The 14,368-nt window shown below is 34.5% G+C and overlaps 3 protein-coding genes across 5 annotated transcripts; 1 reads left to right on the top strand and 2 right to left on the bottom strand.

The window, feature by feature from the left end:
• Positions 1-505: 505 nt before the first annotated feature.
• LOC108819166 (uncharacterized) lies at positions 506-8,051 on the bottom strand. 3 transcript variants are annotated; one of them, XM_056993075.1, is made up of 4 exons: positions 7,590-8,051; positions 3,406-3,536; positions 3,247-3,310; positions 506-980 (listed from the first exon to the last, which is right to left on the bottom strand). In XM_056993075.1, the coding sequence occupies exon 4, from the start codon at positions 950-952 to the stop codon at positions 662-664; it is 291 nt and encodes a 96-aa protein (XP_056849055.1). In that variant the 5' UTR covers positions 953-980; positions 3,247-3,310; positions 3,406-3,536; positions 7,590-8,051; the 3' UTR covers positions 506-661. The 3 variants fall into 3 exon arrangements, 1 of the variants encoding a protein (XP_056849055.1); XR_008937999.1 differs by lacking the exon at positions 506-980 and adding an exon at positions 2,496-2,727 and having other exon boundaries at positions 7,590-7,969; XR_001944205.2 differs by lacking the exon at positions 506-980 and adding an exon at positions 2,496-2,730 and having other exon boundaries at positions 7,590-7,932.
• Positions 1,517-2,335, top strand: LOC108819165 (early nodulin-like protein 15). Its single transcript, XM_018592155.2, has 2 exons — positions 1,517-1,799; positions 1,888-2,335. The coding sequence occupies exons 1-2, from the start codon at positions 1,619-1,621 to the stop codon at positions 2,223-2,225; spliced, it is 519 nt and encodes a 172-aa protein (XP_018447657.1). The 5' UTR covers positions 1,517-1,618; the 3' UTR covers positions 2,226-2,335.
• A 2,871-nt stretch (positions 8,052-10,922) lies between the features above and the next one.
• LOC108819927 (uncharacterized) lies at positions 10,923-14,179 on the bottom strand. Its single transcript, XM_018592935.1, has 4 exons — positions 14,155-14,179; positions 11,535-11,728; positions 11,088-11,361; positions 10,923-10,981 (listed from the first exon to the last, which is right to left on the bottom strand). The coding sequence occupies exons 1-4, from the start codon at positions 14,177-14,179 to the stop codon at positions 10,923-10,925; spliced, it is 552 nt and encodes a 183-aa protein (XP_018448437.1).
• Between the last annotated feature and the right edge of the window lie 189 nt (positions 14,180-14,368).

Raw genomic sequence — 14,368 nt, forward strand, 5'->3', positions numbered from 1 at the left:
TATTGATATATAACACGTCCGGATCACAGCGGATTTGATAATACAAACGGGACATATTGGATCCAAATCCAATCTATAGGTCCGAATGATAACAGCAGATTTGATAATGTAGGATGCAAGAAGTGCGGTTCGTCGATAACATAGAACAAACAAAAATACTGTTTTTTTTTTTGTTAGTTTTGGTCTAAGTACTTTATTGACACAAAACCTTAATACAATTATTTGCAAATGGCAGCATCTTGTCAACATCTTGTCAATCTTCTACCTAAACACAGCAATTCGATATACATCATATACTTAACCTTTTTGGGCACATTAAGTGGACCTCCTTTAATTTTCATATTCTAACGTTGAGATCTTAATTTATGCTAATTCCCGGGCCTCTATATAGAACATATGCGAATCACCAATAATCGCAAATATTAAGCTTTTCATAATTTTGTAGTTGACTACGAAATCACTAATCATCATATAAGTGACATTTTATTGTAAAAGCGACTAGTACTAGATAAAAATCAATAGGCTATGCTACTTTAATTTGTGTTGAACTCGTTATGTCATTACATTACACAAAAGTATAAAAGTTCGGACAAAAACCATTACGCAGAAGCAAGAACACAAATACAGCGGTAAATAAAAGAAGATTTCTCAGAGCTGCTTTTTACTTTCTTGGATGTGTATCTTCCGGTTTAGCCGCTTTAGCTACATCAGCGGCACTAGCTTCCGGCTTCTTCTTAACATACATAACAGTGTACATGATTGCACCTGAGATAGCTAATCCGGCTAGAGCCATGGTTGTGTAACTGTACGGCAAGTTACGGCGTTGGTGGAGAACACCACCAGGATTACTCCCTGGAGGCCTCTTCGATGACTCAACCCCCGCGGCTTTCACTCCCTCCGAATTCATCTTCGTCGTATCCGCAGTTTTCCTCCAGTCGTTTTCTCCAGCCATTTCTGTCTACTATAGATTCAATAAGACCCTTTACAATATAGTAACCAAAGAAGAAATTGTTTCGTTTTAGTAAATCAGTTTTGGAGATAGTAAGAATCAAGAAGACACGTAGTGTAGTTGAGTTTATAATGTGTCTCAATAAGTGACACCTAGCTGATTCGGTTTGTTTTCTGTAATAAACGTATTAGGCAGGTGTCATACCATCAGAATAGTAAGTAACTAATAGCCAGGTGCCAAAAATGTTTCATTTGATCATATGCTTTTAGTGGAGGTTTCTTTTTGGTCTTCTGCTTCTTGTGGGCTCTGGGAGATACCTCTTTGATACAGTTTTTAACGTCTAGGCCCAACGCTATAGAAGCCCAGTTTCAATAGCAAACAAAAAGGAAAAGGTTAAAAACAGCTAATCTGACCAGTCTTCCTAGAAGACTGTGTTTCAGTAATGATCAGATTTTAATGTTTTGTCTCTTTCCTATTCCTTACGTTACCTTTATCTAACGGCTACATCAACATTTCATCTTTACTAAAATTCAACGGCTAGTTTCCAAATCTCTTTAGATCTATAAAAACCACACAAGATTCTCTCAAACTCTTCATCTAGAACACATAGACACACACACTCACTAACGCTTTTAGGTGTTTAATTCAGTAGAAAAGTATTTGAAACCTATGGCTTCTTCTTTTCTTCTTCTGACCATCCTCCTCTGCATCTCCTTCTTGTTATTGTCTGTAAATGCAAACGAGGTTACAGTCGGTGGCAAATCCGGTGACTGGAAGATCCCACCTTCCTCTTCATACTCTTTCAACGAATGGGCTCAAAAGGCTCGCTTCAAAGTCGGCGACACTCTCGGTATGCTTTCAGTCTCTCATCAGTCTTTTTGTAAACTCTTTGATATTAATAACTCTGTTTCTGACATTGTCACATGTTTTTATTTCAGTCTTCAGCTATGAAGCGGGTAAAGACTCGGTGCTGCAAGTGACAAGAGAGGCATACGAGAAATGCAACACCACGAGCCCGAAAGCCAGCTACACTGATGGCAACACCAAGGTGAAGCTCGAACAACCAGGTCCTGTCTACTTCATCAGTGGAAAAGAAGGTCACTGTCAAAAGGGTCAGAAGCTACGCCTTGTCGTCGTCACTCCTCGTAGCTCTGCTTCCTCTCCGGCTCCTTCACCGTCCGACGGTCCCGCCGTTGCTCCTAGCAGTGGTGACGCTGCTAAGCTCACCAGTGTCGTTGGCCTTGTTCTTGGATTCTTGACGCTTATTTTGTTGTAATGATTTCTTTTCTATTTATTATTTTCTCGAACATGAGGCAGACAAATCTTTGTTTCTCTCGCTAGTCTTGTTGTTACTATTTTAGTATTAACAAGATTAAAATTTAATTATCATTATGTAACAAACACCGTGATGTAGCGTAGCCTCCACGGGTGAAGCTTTCAAAGCTTCTAATGTCAACGGTGATATTAATTAGTCTTTTGAAAAAAAAATTACACCTGAATGTGAACCAAAATATCTTCCGCAGGATGAGAGGCTAGTTTCATGAGATGAACCAAAACATGTGTTTCAATAACAAAATAACAAAAACAACTTTGAGTTGGGGCACTTTTTCTGCTTTTCCATTAAATTGCAAACATTTTTATCAAATTAATCTGACTTATTCAAAAAAAATCTAAAAATAGTAGAGGGCACGTGACTGCGTATCCGTATTCAATACGTCCGCCCCTGAATATCACTATATCACATAATGAACTTGTCTAAGAAAATCAGAACGGGGACCCTGCTGTGAAAACAAAAGCACAAGTCTTAGACATTTAACTTCATTTTTGCTTAGTTATACATAACATAACACAGAAGAAGTGAGACTGAACTTTGAAACAATTTTACCTACAACACTAGCCAAAATCATCTGAGATTCACAAGAACAAGAAACCACCAACATGGTTCACAGATATAGTAAGTCTTCTAAATCCTGTCTAATGTGGATTTTAATACTTGCTCTGTTTTTAAAAGATGTTTGTTTTAGATTTTGCACAGTTATTAAAAAAAACATAAAATTTTAGTTACCAATGCATTGTTTTTCTTAATTAACAATTTCCTATAGTTTTGAACCAATAAGATTTTAGTAAATACAATTATATTGTTGGAAATGTGCAAATTTTCATTAATTAGTGTATTGAAAATGTAAAAAAATGTATCTTTTTGAAATGAAAATTTTTTCTATAACATGATTCTTTTAAAAACGTAGGAAGTATATAATATTAAAAAAATGTCTTCTAACTCAATCTAGCATCTTTACCTCCATGGCCGTCATAGACACCCAAGAATGAAGTGTTATCATCCAGATCAAGAATTGCACCTTGCTATTAAAGTTAAAAACCATTTGGCTGGATTAGCAAAGAATAAAAATAATTTTTATTCAAAAAAAAGCGAAGAACAAAAGTAAAAAGGGGCCAACCTTGCATAGAGGATAGACCATATCTAATTTTCTCTTTTTTTTGAACAAATCTAATTTTGTCATTGGTCTCAATCTTCTGAAAACTTCTCTGTTTTAGGGAGAACTAAGGTACATTCCCATCTGAAGGTCACCTGAAAAATGAGAACAGGGACTTGTGATCTTGATTTTTTAGAGATTTTTAAGAAAACCAATCTGCAAAACCCATAACAAAGAGGCAAAGCTGGTATCAGCTATTGAATGGGCCAAAGGAGTACGTGATAAAGTTGGTTTATCACATCTCTGGCTCGATCGGAATGATCATTACAGGAAAAAAAGATGGAACCTTTCTATTATTTTATTTGGTTACACCGAAAAATGAGAAAACACTGTATAGTAGCCGTTTATACAGGCTGTACTTTTACACTCCTTTTTCTCACGTCGTTCTTTAAAAGCTAACCTAAGGGGGGGGGGGGTGTATTCAACTGGGAGTTTCAGGTGATTTGTATTAAAATGACAAATCTACTGTTATTCAAATATGAATTTTAAAAACTCATTTAAAATCTACTGTTATTGAACTTGACATTTCGTAAAGTACTCTGAAATCCACTGTTATTGAAAATATTTTAAGTTGTGGGATTTTAAAGTTTTGAGGTGATTTTAGGGTGTTTGGGTGGAGTTTCTTAGTTAAAAAAAATAAAACTCAAATCCCATTGTTTTAGGTGATATTCTAGAGTAGTTTAACAAAAATCACCTAAATCTCTGCAACTTATTAAAATCATCTAAAACTCCATTAAAAATCAAATCACATCAAATGCTAAATTAAATACATCCCCCTAAGCTTTGTTGTGGTGTTGTGTTGCTTTTAGAAGATATAACATTTGATTATTTGAAATGATGATTTAATTTTCAATTTTCTTTCTCAACAAGTGTTAATATTGTATATTCTACTCAGTGTTTTGAAAATTGGATTTGAACCGTACTTAAAAAAATCAATAAACTGAATTTGATTTGGTTTAAAACTCAGAATTAAACTGGTCCGGTTGTGATTAGTTAAATAAACTGAGTTCAATTTAATTTGAAATCGGATTTGAACCGAACTCGAGAAATCCAATAAAACCCATAAAAGCGGTAAAATCGACGATTTTTTTTTTGATTAACCAAGGGGTGATCCAAAGGCTTTCTAGGTCCAAGACTAATCCTCCTGAGGCCGACGGCAACCCACGTATTCTTACGATTTAACGCTAGTTCCGGTGGCCAAGCGGAATCGAATCCAGAGCGGAAACTCCAGCCAAAACCCCTTTACCACTAGGCCAAGACAACTTGGTTAAATCGACGATTTTTAAAAAACTCAATTCTAAAAAGTAAACATAATTAATATATTCAATTGTTATTAAAATTTAATTTTTATAATCAATATTTGTGTTTATCAATTTAATATATATTTTCAAGAAAAAGTAAAAAAAACTCTATTTGGCTCTTAGTTGCAAGAATAAATAAATATAATAATTTAAATTATCTTTATGTGTTTATCAGTTTTAATTTTTCACTTTTTACTATATGTATAACTAAATTTATATTTATTACTCCCTCTGTTTTTTAAAGATGTATGTTTTAGGAATTTTTTTTGTTTCAAAAAGATGTATTTTTTATATTTTCAATGTAATTTTTGTCAACTAATTATGAATAATTGTGAATCTCAAAAATATTAATTGTATTTCTTGAAATTTTATTGGTTTAGAAATATAGGAAATATAAAATAACAAAAAACTATGCACTAATAAATAAATTTTAATATGTTTTATTAAAAAGTGTGAAAATCTCAAAACATGTATTATTTAAAAACAGAGGGAGTATTTATTTTGCTGGTTAATCAAAAGGAACAAATAATATGAAAAACAGAAAACTCAGTTCGACCATCGATATACTGAATCGACAACCAATCCGGTTTTCCAAAACGACTGTTTTGGGGCGTATATCACGATGAGCCATTGCTTGGATTCGTCTCCTTTGACATTTTCTAATTTTCTAAGCAATACTTCAAAAAACCTTCAGATGATTACTACTGTAAAGACTTGAATATTATCTAGATACAGATTTCAATTTCAACATGGAACCAATTACATCATTATTATATACACGGTGGTTGACTTGGACAACAACAATCCTATCCAGATCCCCATCCTGTTCACCTTATAACTGATCAAATATATATAAATATCCCCACTCTAAACTTAAACAATCATATACATGTGAAACCTGCCGCAATCAGTTGATAGACCAAAGATCAAAGAACAAAAACCCGTAATTAACATCCAAAAAGATTACAGAATGTACAAAAATACATCAGAAGTTCGATCATCAGCACAACCTTTACATCAAATAGCCCTTATTTATCAAGCCTAATTAAAGATTTGTTGCAGGATATTACAATCTGGAAACTAACTAAGTTTCATGGCGACTAAATGTGGCGCATCTAGTACTGTTGACAGATACTGTCCACAGAAGAGCGTTGTTGATGACACAACTCTTTCAAGAGGTATGTTAGAGCCTTTTTACTGTTTTTTTAGGTCACCCAGTAATGCACTATGTGATTCTAACTTTTTATTTTGAATGCAAACAAAAGTCTTGGTGAAAAATTTTAAGTTTAGTGTAATCTTAGATGAGTATTCTGCAAACCGTATTCCATCACGAATGATTTCGTAACTATAAATCACGAAAGATTTTCCACCAGACTAAATCTAGAAAAATATGGGAAGCTCAACCTGGTTTCTCCTTCTTAACTGTAAACATGCAAGTGATGATTAGGACATACTACATAGTAACACTTAAGGAAGTTAAAATCTATTTGCTGCCAGTTACAGGAATACATAGCTCGGTTTCTAACATGTGGGTACCGTAGATGGTCTGTAAACAATGGAAAACAAGACAGAAAGCAAGAACTGCATGACAAGAGACAAGAGACACATAGCGATACAAGAGAAACAATAATTACATAGTACTTGTACTTCACATGATTTGTAGGGTATTAATATAAACCCCATCACTCAGAAAACCCCCAAGATAGTTTTATATCTCTGCCATATATGTGAAAAAACAAAAAATGAAAACTTTGGAATAGTGCTTTGGCAGGGAAAAAACAGAATGTTAAATCTTATTCAAAATTTAGTCATGGAAACACATAAATGAAGCATTCACAAAGCAGTAAAAACTGTATATTTAATATTCACTATACTGAATTGATCTCTCTCTAAGCAAATGCAAATCGCTACCGAACCCCCAATTTTGTTTATATAAATGCAAAGAACATGTTCCTAAATCAAGAAACAAACCCAACGAAAATGTTCTTAGAACAAGAACCAACCCCACAAGAATATTATCTCAAGATTCACAACGTCATCACATGGAACCAGTTACATAAATTACATATCTTATCACACATTAAGCTATATAAAACAGACAAATTAAAATATAAGATTATATACCCCAGGGAGTCAAAATGTACGAGCATGCAATATAAATACTCTTGAAGATCATGAAAAGTTCTCTTGCAAGATCCATGATTGAACATATATATGTGATAATAGCGAATGATTGATTCTACATGTTTATTAATCAAAAACTAAATCACGGATTATAAAGGCTAATGAGAAACGGAAAAGTAGCAAAAAGAAGGCCATATAACAATATGGCCTGGATCAAGGAAACGAAGGATTCAAAAGAGTTTAGGACCAGCCTAAGAAACTAGGTTAACTTAATGGTCCCATGTTAATCTCGCTTAACCAAGCCTTAAACACATAGATTAAAACTTTTTCGATACTAATGATCTCATAAAATATATAGAGAAAAAGCAAACTCGCATGCAATTTGAAATCTGAAATCAAATATATATATATATATATATATGTATATATTGAAGAATATATAAGAGCAGGCAAGCAAAAATATAGTGTTTTTTTTGCTAAAGTAGCAAAAATATAGTTAAGATTGCATTTCATCACTCGAGATAAACACAGGAGATGGAAACACAATTAAAGAAGAAGACATGAAACGACCGAAAAGGATCGTTGCAGGAATCTGACAGATAGAGCAGTGAGCACGCAAGAGAAGCAAATGCATCGAACATGTGTCTTTGGGTGCTCACTCTCTTCTGTCAGTTTCTGTGTACTTCTCTAAAATTTGTTCCAAAACTCAGTTAATGGACTTACCAATACAAATTCTGAGTTCAAAGGGATGAGACTTTGAGGCTTTAGAGTTAGATCTGAGAGGCTTAGGGTAAGAAGAAAGCCAGAGCGAGTATTTATAATAGAAGGAGAAGAGGAAAGTTATATTCATTTTATATACCCACAAATCTAGGGTTTTGACCAAATCAAGAAAGGAAAATAAACTAACAAAAGAAAAAGAACAAAGGAAGCGATATTCGAGGATAACGATTAGATTTAGAAGGGAGAAGAGTGGAAGAATCTATTTTAAAGAAGGAAATTGAAAAAACCCCATCTCTTCTCCATAGTCTTATCTCTGCTTTTATCTTCTTCTTGTCTTTTTTTTGGATTTTGTCTCTTTGTTCTTTCCCTCTTACATGCAGTGGGACAGATGTCTGGAGAGAGAGACATTTGAGTGGTTTGGGATTGGATTGAAACAGTATCATTGCAGTTTATGGTGGTCAATTTGATAACCTATAAACGGCAATGACAAAACCTATTAAAGATCTTGAATTTTGCGATTGAATTTTGGTCACGATGGGAGATAACGTTAACTTTTTTGGGAATCTGCTATTCTTTTGTGGTATTAAATAGTCGTCCGTGTTTAACTTTTTTTGTAGTTTTCATTGTTATCGTTTTTTAATGACAGCCAATAAAGAGCCAGAAAACATTAAAAATAATCTTCCTTTTCATACCCATCTGTTTTAGTTAGATGATTTTTGTTGTTTTGCAATATAAGTTGTTAGCATATCTAATTTTATATTTATCAAAAATTATATAACTATTTTTTATATTTTATTTATAATTAAATAAGTTTAAATTATAATTTAATGATTATTTTCTTAAGAAATAGTTTTTTTAATATGTGTGTACTACAGAACATCATGTAATACAGAGAGGTAGTAATATAAAATGTTATGCTTTAAAACTATAATCTCTGTTTAAAATGTCATTTCAATATCTTTTAGAAAATCTTAAATGCATTTATATTTTTATCAGTTACATATATTTAACCAACAATATGTAAGATAAGAAATTATTTATAAAATCAATATATTTTATAGTTAATATAAATTTTAAACAAATATAATTGTACTAAATTTCTAAAATAATCCTATAGCAAAAAATGCTATTTGGTAAAATTTGGATGATATTTTATAGTGAAAAAAAATTGAAATACCACATCATATGATGCTATTTGATTTTTTTTTTTGAAAAATTTACTTCACATTTTTAAAAAAGGAAAAAAAAAACTGTGAAATGAAAAAAAAACATTTTAAAAAATCGATAAAAATATCAAACTATAGTAATTTAAAAGATAAAAGTATTAGTTTAAATAAATATTTAAAACCTAAAAGATTTTCTCAAAAAGTTGATTTTTCTCAAAAATTTTAAATTCGTTCAAATTTTTTATTCAATAAGCCTTCTTTACTCTAGCTTTTGGATAAAAAACTTATATCTTAAATACAAACACCAAATTTATGCTTTTTAGACTAAAAAACTTTAAACTTACAAATGTCACATTATAAGTGTAAGAGTATTTATATTATGATACTTTACCTTACCTTTTGGCGTTGCCTGTTAAATTTTAATAACTCACTCAGCTCCATAAGTGTTAATGCAAAGAAGACGTCAGTTAAACAATCCAGTTATTTCGCACGTTTGATTCTTTTCTGAGATACCGAATCGTTTTTTGTTAATTGGTGCTAACTGCTAAGCTAAATGCTAGAGAACGGAGAGTTTAGGATAAATGCAAAATAGAATATGCCGAAAATAATAAATATATAATCCATCCATAAAAGCAAAGTCCAAAGACAGATCCCCGTACACTAGCACAAAAAGATTTTGTTCCAAGAAAATTGTAGAAAACCCTTAGTGTTGAATTTGATAGACCGCGATTGTAGACTATCATGATTTCATGTGGAATCTCCACTCAGTTTTGTTTCTGTAACAACTAACAATAGTGAAAAAACAACTAATCCACGAAAACAAACATATTAGACGTAGTTATTTTCATGGTAACTATTATACTGTGAAGCTTTAAAAAAAAAAAAACTTACTGTGAACTACTATATATTATGGCCAAATATTATATATAACTGTTTATTTTGAAAAGTATAAAACAGTATTGTTTTCCTTTATACTCATATATGATCTTACAAAATAACGCATAAAGATAAGGAAAAACATGTATTATCTTAAGTCTTCTACGGCCGTCTTCTGTTTTATAGACGCAGCGACAAAAGAGAACGACCAGTAAATAACAAACGACGAAGAAATTTAACATGATAACACACTATAATTATTGCCGATAACTGTCTATACCCCTCATTAATTCATTTAACCGATCGCTGTAGAAAGCAGTGGTTTCCACAACTCTCACTAAGCGGCAAAAATTTCTGGATATGGACCGAATAACTTTTATCTTCAAATTTCCTGTTTTATTGTGGTGCTAACTGCTAACGTGTTCTTTGATGATTTTTTATAGTTTCTCTTTGACGCCGCAGTTAGGAAACGAACAGACCTTATGTAGTTAATTCTATATATACTAGGGACATAGCCCCCGCGCAAGCGCAGGGCTAGATGCTTTGTTAATGCTTATGTAAACCTGAACCAAAAAGAACAATCCATAAATCAAAAAGTTGGGGCAAGCAAAATGTAGACGACATCATATTTTGAAGAACAATGATGATTGTTTCATGCGTTTAAATAAAAAATGTAAAGAATTTTATTTCCAACCATAAATCTAATGGCTTCCCATCTGATCAGGGGTGGGTTTTTGTAAAAAAAATCTTACAGACAACAGAACAGAGGTGGTGGATGTATGTGTAACTGAGGCACTTGGGGGTTATTTGTTTTATCTTAATAGTCGGTCTCAATCACTCTAATATATGACGAAACCATTTTCTATGTATACGAAGTGCAATATTATTAAGTTTAAAACGGGAATATCATGGTGTATCAGTCAATTCAATGTTTAGTGTACAATCATCTGCGTACGTATTATTTTAATGAGTATTGCATGCTCTGTTCTGTCTTATATTAACAACAACCTTGGAATCGCAACAAAACAGAACAGGCATCCGCTCGGTAAAACATCTGCTCTGCAGCAAACCATTGATAAGTACACAGTCACATTCCCGTCGTGGAAACAATAAGCAGAGACTTTCAAATAACCATAGATGCAAAACCCAACAATGAACAAATTTTATATGAAGCAGTAGAGTGGACTATTGCCTCAGGCAGCTAATCTAAACGATACAGTATAAAGATCTACCAAGAAGCTGCACAACATGAGACCCAAACGACAGATTGAATGGTTTAAAAGTTACGCACTGTTCATTTAAGAGGCGGACCACAACTCTGGTGGTTGCTGCAGTGTTCTTCAGATCGGAACCCTGCATGGAGCGTATTTCACCAACAACATCTGCCAAACAGAAACTACCTTAGCGACGTTGGTGTGAAAAGGTTTTAAATAAATTTGTGTTGATAAGGAACACAGACCTGGGAGCTCTAGGTTAGTGTTCGCAAGAACTTGAAGATGATCATAACGTCGGACCATGAATCTGTCGAACTTGATCACAGGAGCGTCCGTCTGAACCTCACCCATACGTGTTGAAGGGATGAAACGAAGCACGAACTGATGCTCAGTAACCTTGTACATGTGAGGCACACACGCAACTTCAAAGCAGTCCAATCTTACAATAGAACCGACTTTCAGATCGTTCCGGTAGTGGCTGGCCCGGTTAGCGGGAATGAACCCGTGAATCACAGAATCCTGCATAAAAGTTAAAAATTAAAGATCATGTATTCAGAAGTTCTCATATACGATAAAAGGTGAAGCTTCGATCTTCAGTAAAAGGCAAATAAATAGAATCGAAACAGTCATCAAACGGAAAAGCTTTGTTCTTGAGTAATTAAGCGAAACAATAAAATCGTAAAAATCCTCACCAATTCATCAAGGAGGAGAATCGTTATCCCAAAAATCTCATTGTTTTTGGTGACGTTCCTGGAATCCCAGAAACGGATGAGCCTACAAACGACGGTTTGAGCAGCTCGGCCGAGGCGAAGGGAGTTGAAAGTGGAGTAGGCGGCGGCGTTAGCGACGGGGGCGTTAAGGACGGCGGTGGTAGCGACGGGAGAACCTGATGAACCAAGGACGAAAAATGGAGTAGAAAATTTTTGAGCAAATGAAACCCCACCAGACAAGACCTCGATATATAGGAATATTTAAAATCTGTTACAGGAAGATGATTCGCGACGTTGAAAGAGATCATGCTAAGGTTCATAATGATCGAGTTAAAGAAATGGGCGCTGGAAGAGGAAGAGCCCCGCAAGCGAAGGATCGCGAAGGAGAGGCAACCCTAATCAGACGTAGGGGACACATAGGAGGACGGCTACCGGGCCGGAGAAGCGCAAAATAAAATGGAAAAGCCCACGCGCTAAAAACGCTGACGTGTCCTTCCAGGAGAGACTCAAGTGTCCTATTATATTATAGACTAGGATCGGTCCGCCCTACGGACGGGATATACCTTAATTGTACATTACTTCATATATTTTTCTAAGTTTTTGATGTCTGTGTGTTCGATTTGCATTTATATGTTAACGATTTATATGTTTTAGGTGCAGCTCAAAAAAAAATGTTTTAGGTGAGTAGTTGATTGGATAAAAGATTATGTGATATGGTTTATTTTGATTACTCTCAATTGGAGTAGTGCCATGTTTTAATCTTCGTACTAACATCATCTCTTTCTTTGTATATGTTATAATAGTAATTATTTTCCTATCATGTAATCATATTCTCTCAACTTGCAGTTGAAGTCAAGTTGATAACAATTTGAATTGCATTTTTTATAGAAAATCTCTAAAAATTTGCCAAAACAGTAGCAAAATAAAGCTAACCAAAACGGTAGCAAAATAAAGTTAACCAAAATATGAAAACACTGAACTGACACTGCGGAGGATGAAATTTTGCCGATGATTAATCAGTAGTCTGTTATTCACGGTAAAATGGGACAACCTCAACTGGAAAATTTAAGTTTTCCCCACATGAGCGACAATGAACAAAGGGAGCTGGATGTCTACATGGTTCTCAACACCTTCAGTCTATCAGTTCAGAGTTCAGTCTCACCAGAGATGCACAGCCTCGGCAGCTCAAATGTTAGTTAGTTTTGTCATCTTCCCCATTGAAGCCCACGAAAACAACTTCATCAGTTATCCGCCACACTAATGAAAAAACTGAGCACTTGAGGACAAAAACAGCTTTGGTAACATCACAACGATGCATGTAAATGATAGGTCCCTAGACCATCTCCACTTTTACCTGAACAGATATACGTAAGTTACCAATACTCTTGCCAATTTTAGCTCAAACCGAATTCTTTGCCCTAACCAAACATTATAATTTGTAATACATGTCATGATGTTTTATATTACATCAAACAGGCTCAAGAAGACATCAATAATTAACAAACGAACCGTTCACTCCTCAATCCCACAGTTGATTATGAAGTCTGACATGCAATGAGTATGTATACTAAATTTCAACACGATCAGCAATTATTTACCTTGTCAAACGATCTCCTAAAAATGCTGTTGCAGAACAGTTTTATCTATTTCTGCAGATTCAGATGAATGTGGCCCAACTTTGAAGGTGATATACTAATTGTTTATAACTCCTATTCATAATTCGGTTGATATAACGAACTATCTGCAATGAGATCTTTCGATATATAACTTTTTCTTGATCCAGTTTCCTTATATCTGGCCCGAAACCACCTCCAAAGTAGCCTACATATACACTGAATTTAAAAAGTAAAGCTGCAGGTTTTCGGATCAGAAAAACAAAAAAAAAATTCATCAACTTTCAAATCTATTTCTGGATGAGAGTTTACCTCTGATTCGAACACGGTATCTTTCTATGGATTCCTTGCAGCTTGATATTTCCATAGGCATAATATCTGAGATGTAGATACTTCTGGTCTGTTCAGAAATAGCTTCCCAAAACTCATGTTCAACCAGCTTCTATCTCACGTTCACGTCTAGCCATTGCTTTGATTTCAACAGAGTTCCAAGTTCTTCTCAGGACCCTTTACTTTAGATGTACTATCAAACTTAGGTTTCTCAAACGACACCAATGACATCTCCAATCTCACCTCATGCGAAACTTCCACACACCTTTCTAAATCACTTCTTTTTTCGTCCAAGCTTTAATATTTCTCCTCATCATCTTCTTCTCCAGCCCAGTGCACTCAACCTCATTACTATTCCTATACACAAACACCGTCTCCAGCACCAGATTCCTATTTAAACACAAAAACATCTCTTCCAATAGCCGGTTAGCCATCAAGAGAGATGAGTATTAAGAGATGAATATGAGAGAGAGAGAGAGAGAGAGAGAGAGAGAGAGATGAATAGCAGATAGGTTTCGAGATTGCGATTCGCAGATGAGAGGTACGGACCTATTTATACCAAATCGCCGAATGAACAACGTATCTGAAGATATAGTAGTGGGCGTAAGATTTAATGATGAGCTTAAAAACAATAAGAATAAAGACAGTAATCACAATACCTCCGTTACGTATCTGGATCGTCATCGTATCTGCCGATTGCAAGGGTACGAAGAACACAAACGCGTTCATCAGGGTGACTTAGAATTCGCGCCTCTTCGATGGGCCGCTAACAATGTATGATGATAATAAGCCCAATCGCAAGCCCATACGGAGGATAACAACCGAGACGCATCGTTTCATTAAACGTGACACGTGGCGCGACGACATGAGGCG

The sequence above is a fragment of the Raphanus sativus genome, chromosome 8 (assembly GCF_000801105.2).
Source record: "Raphanus sativus cultivar WK10039 chromosome 8, ASM80110v3, whole genome shotgun sequence".
Lineage (NCBI taxonomy): Eukaryota > Viridiplantae > Streptophyta > Magnoliopsida > Brassicales > Brassicaceae > Raphanus > Raphanus sativus.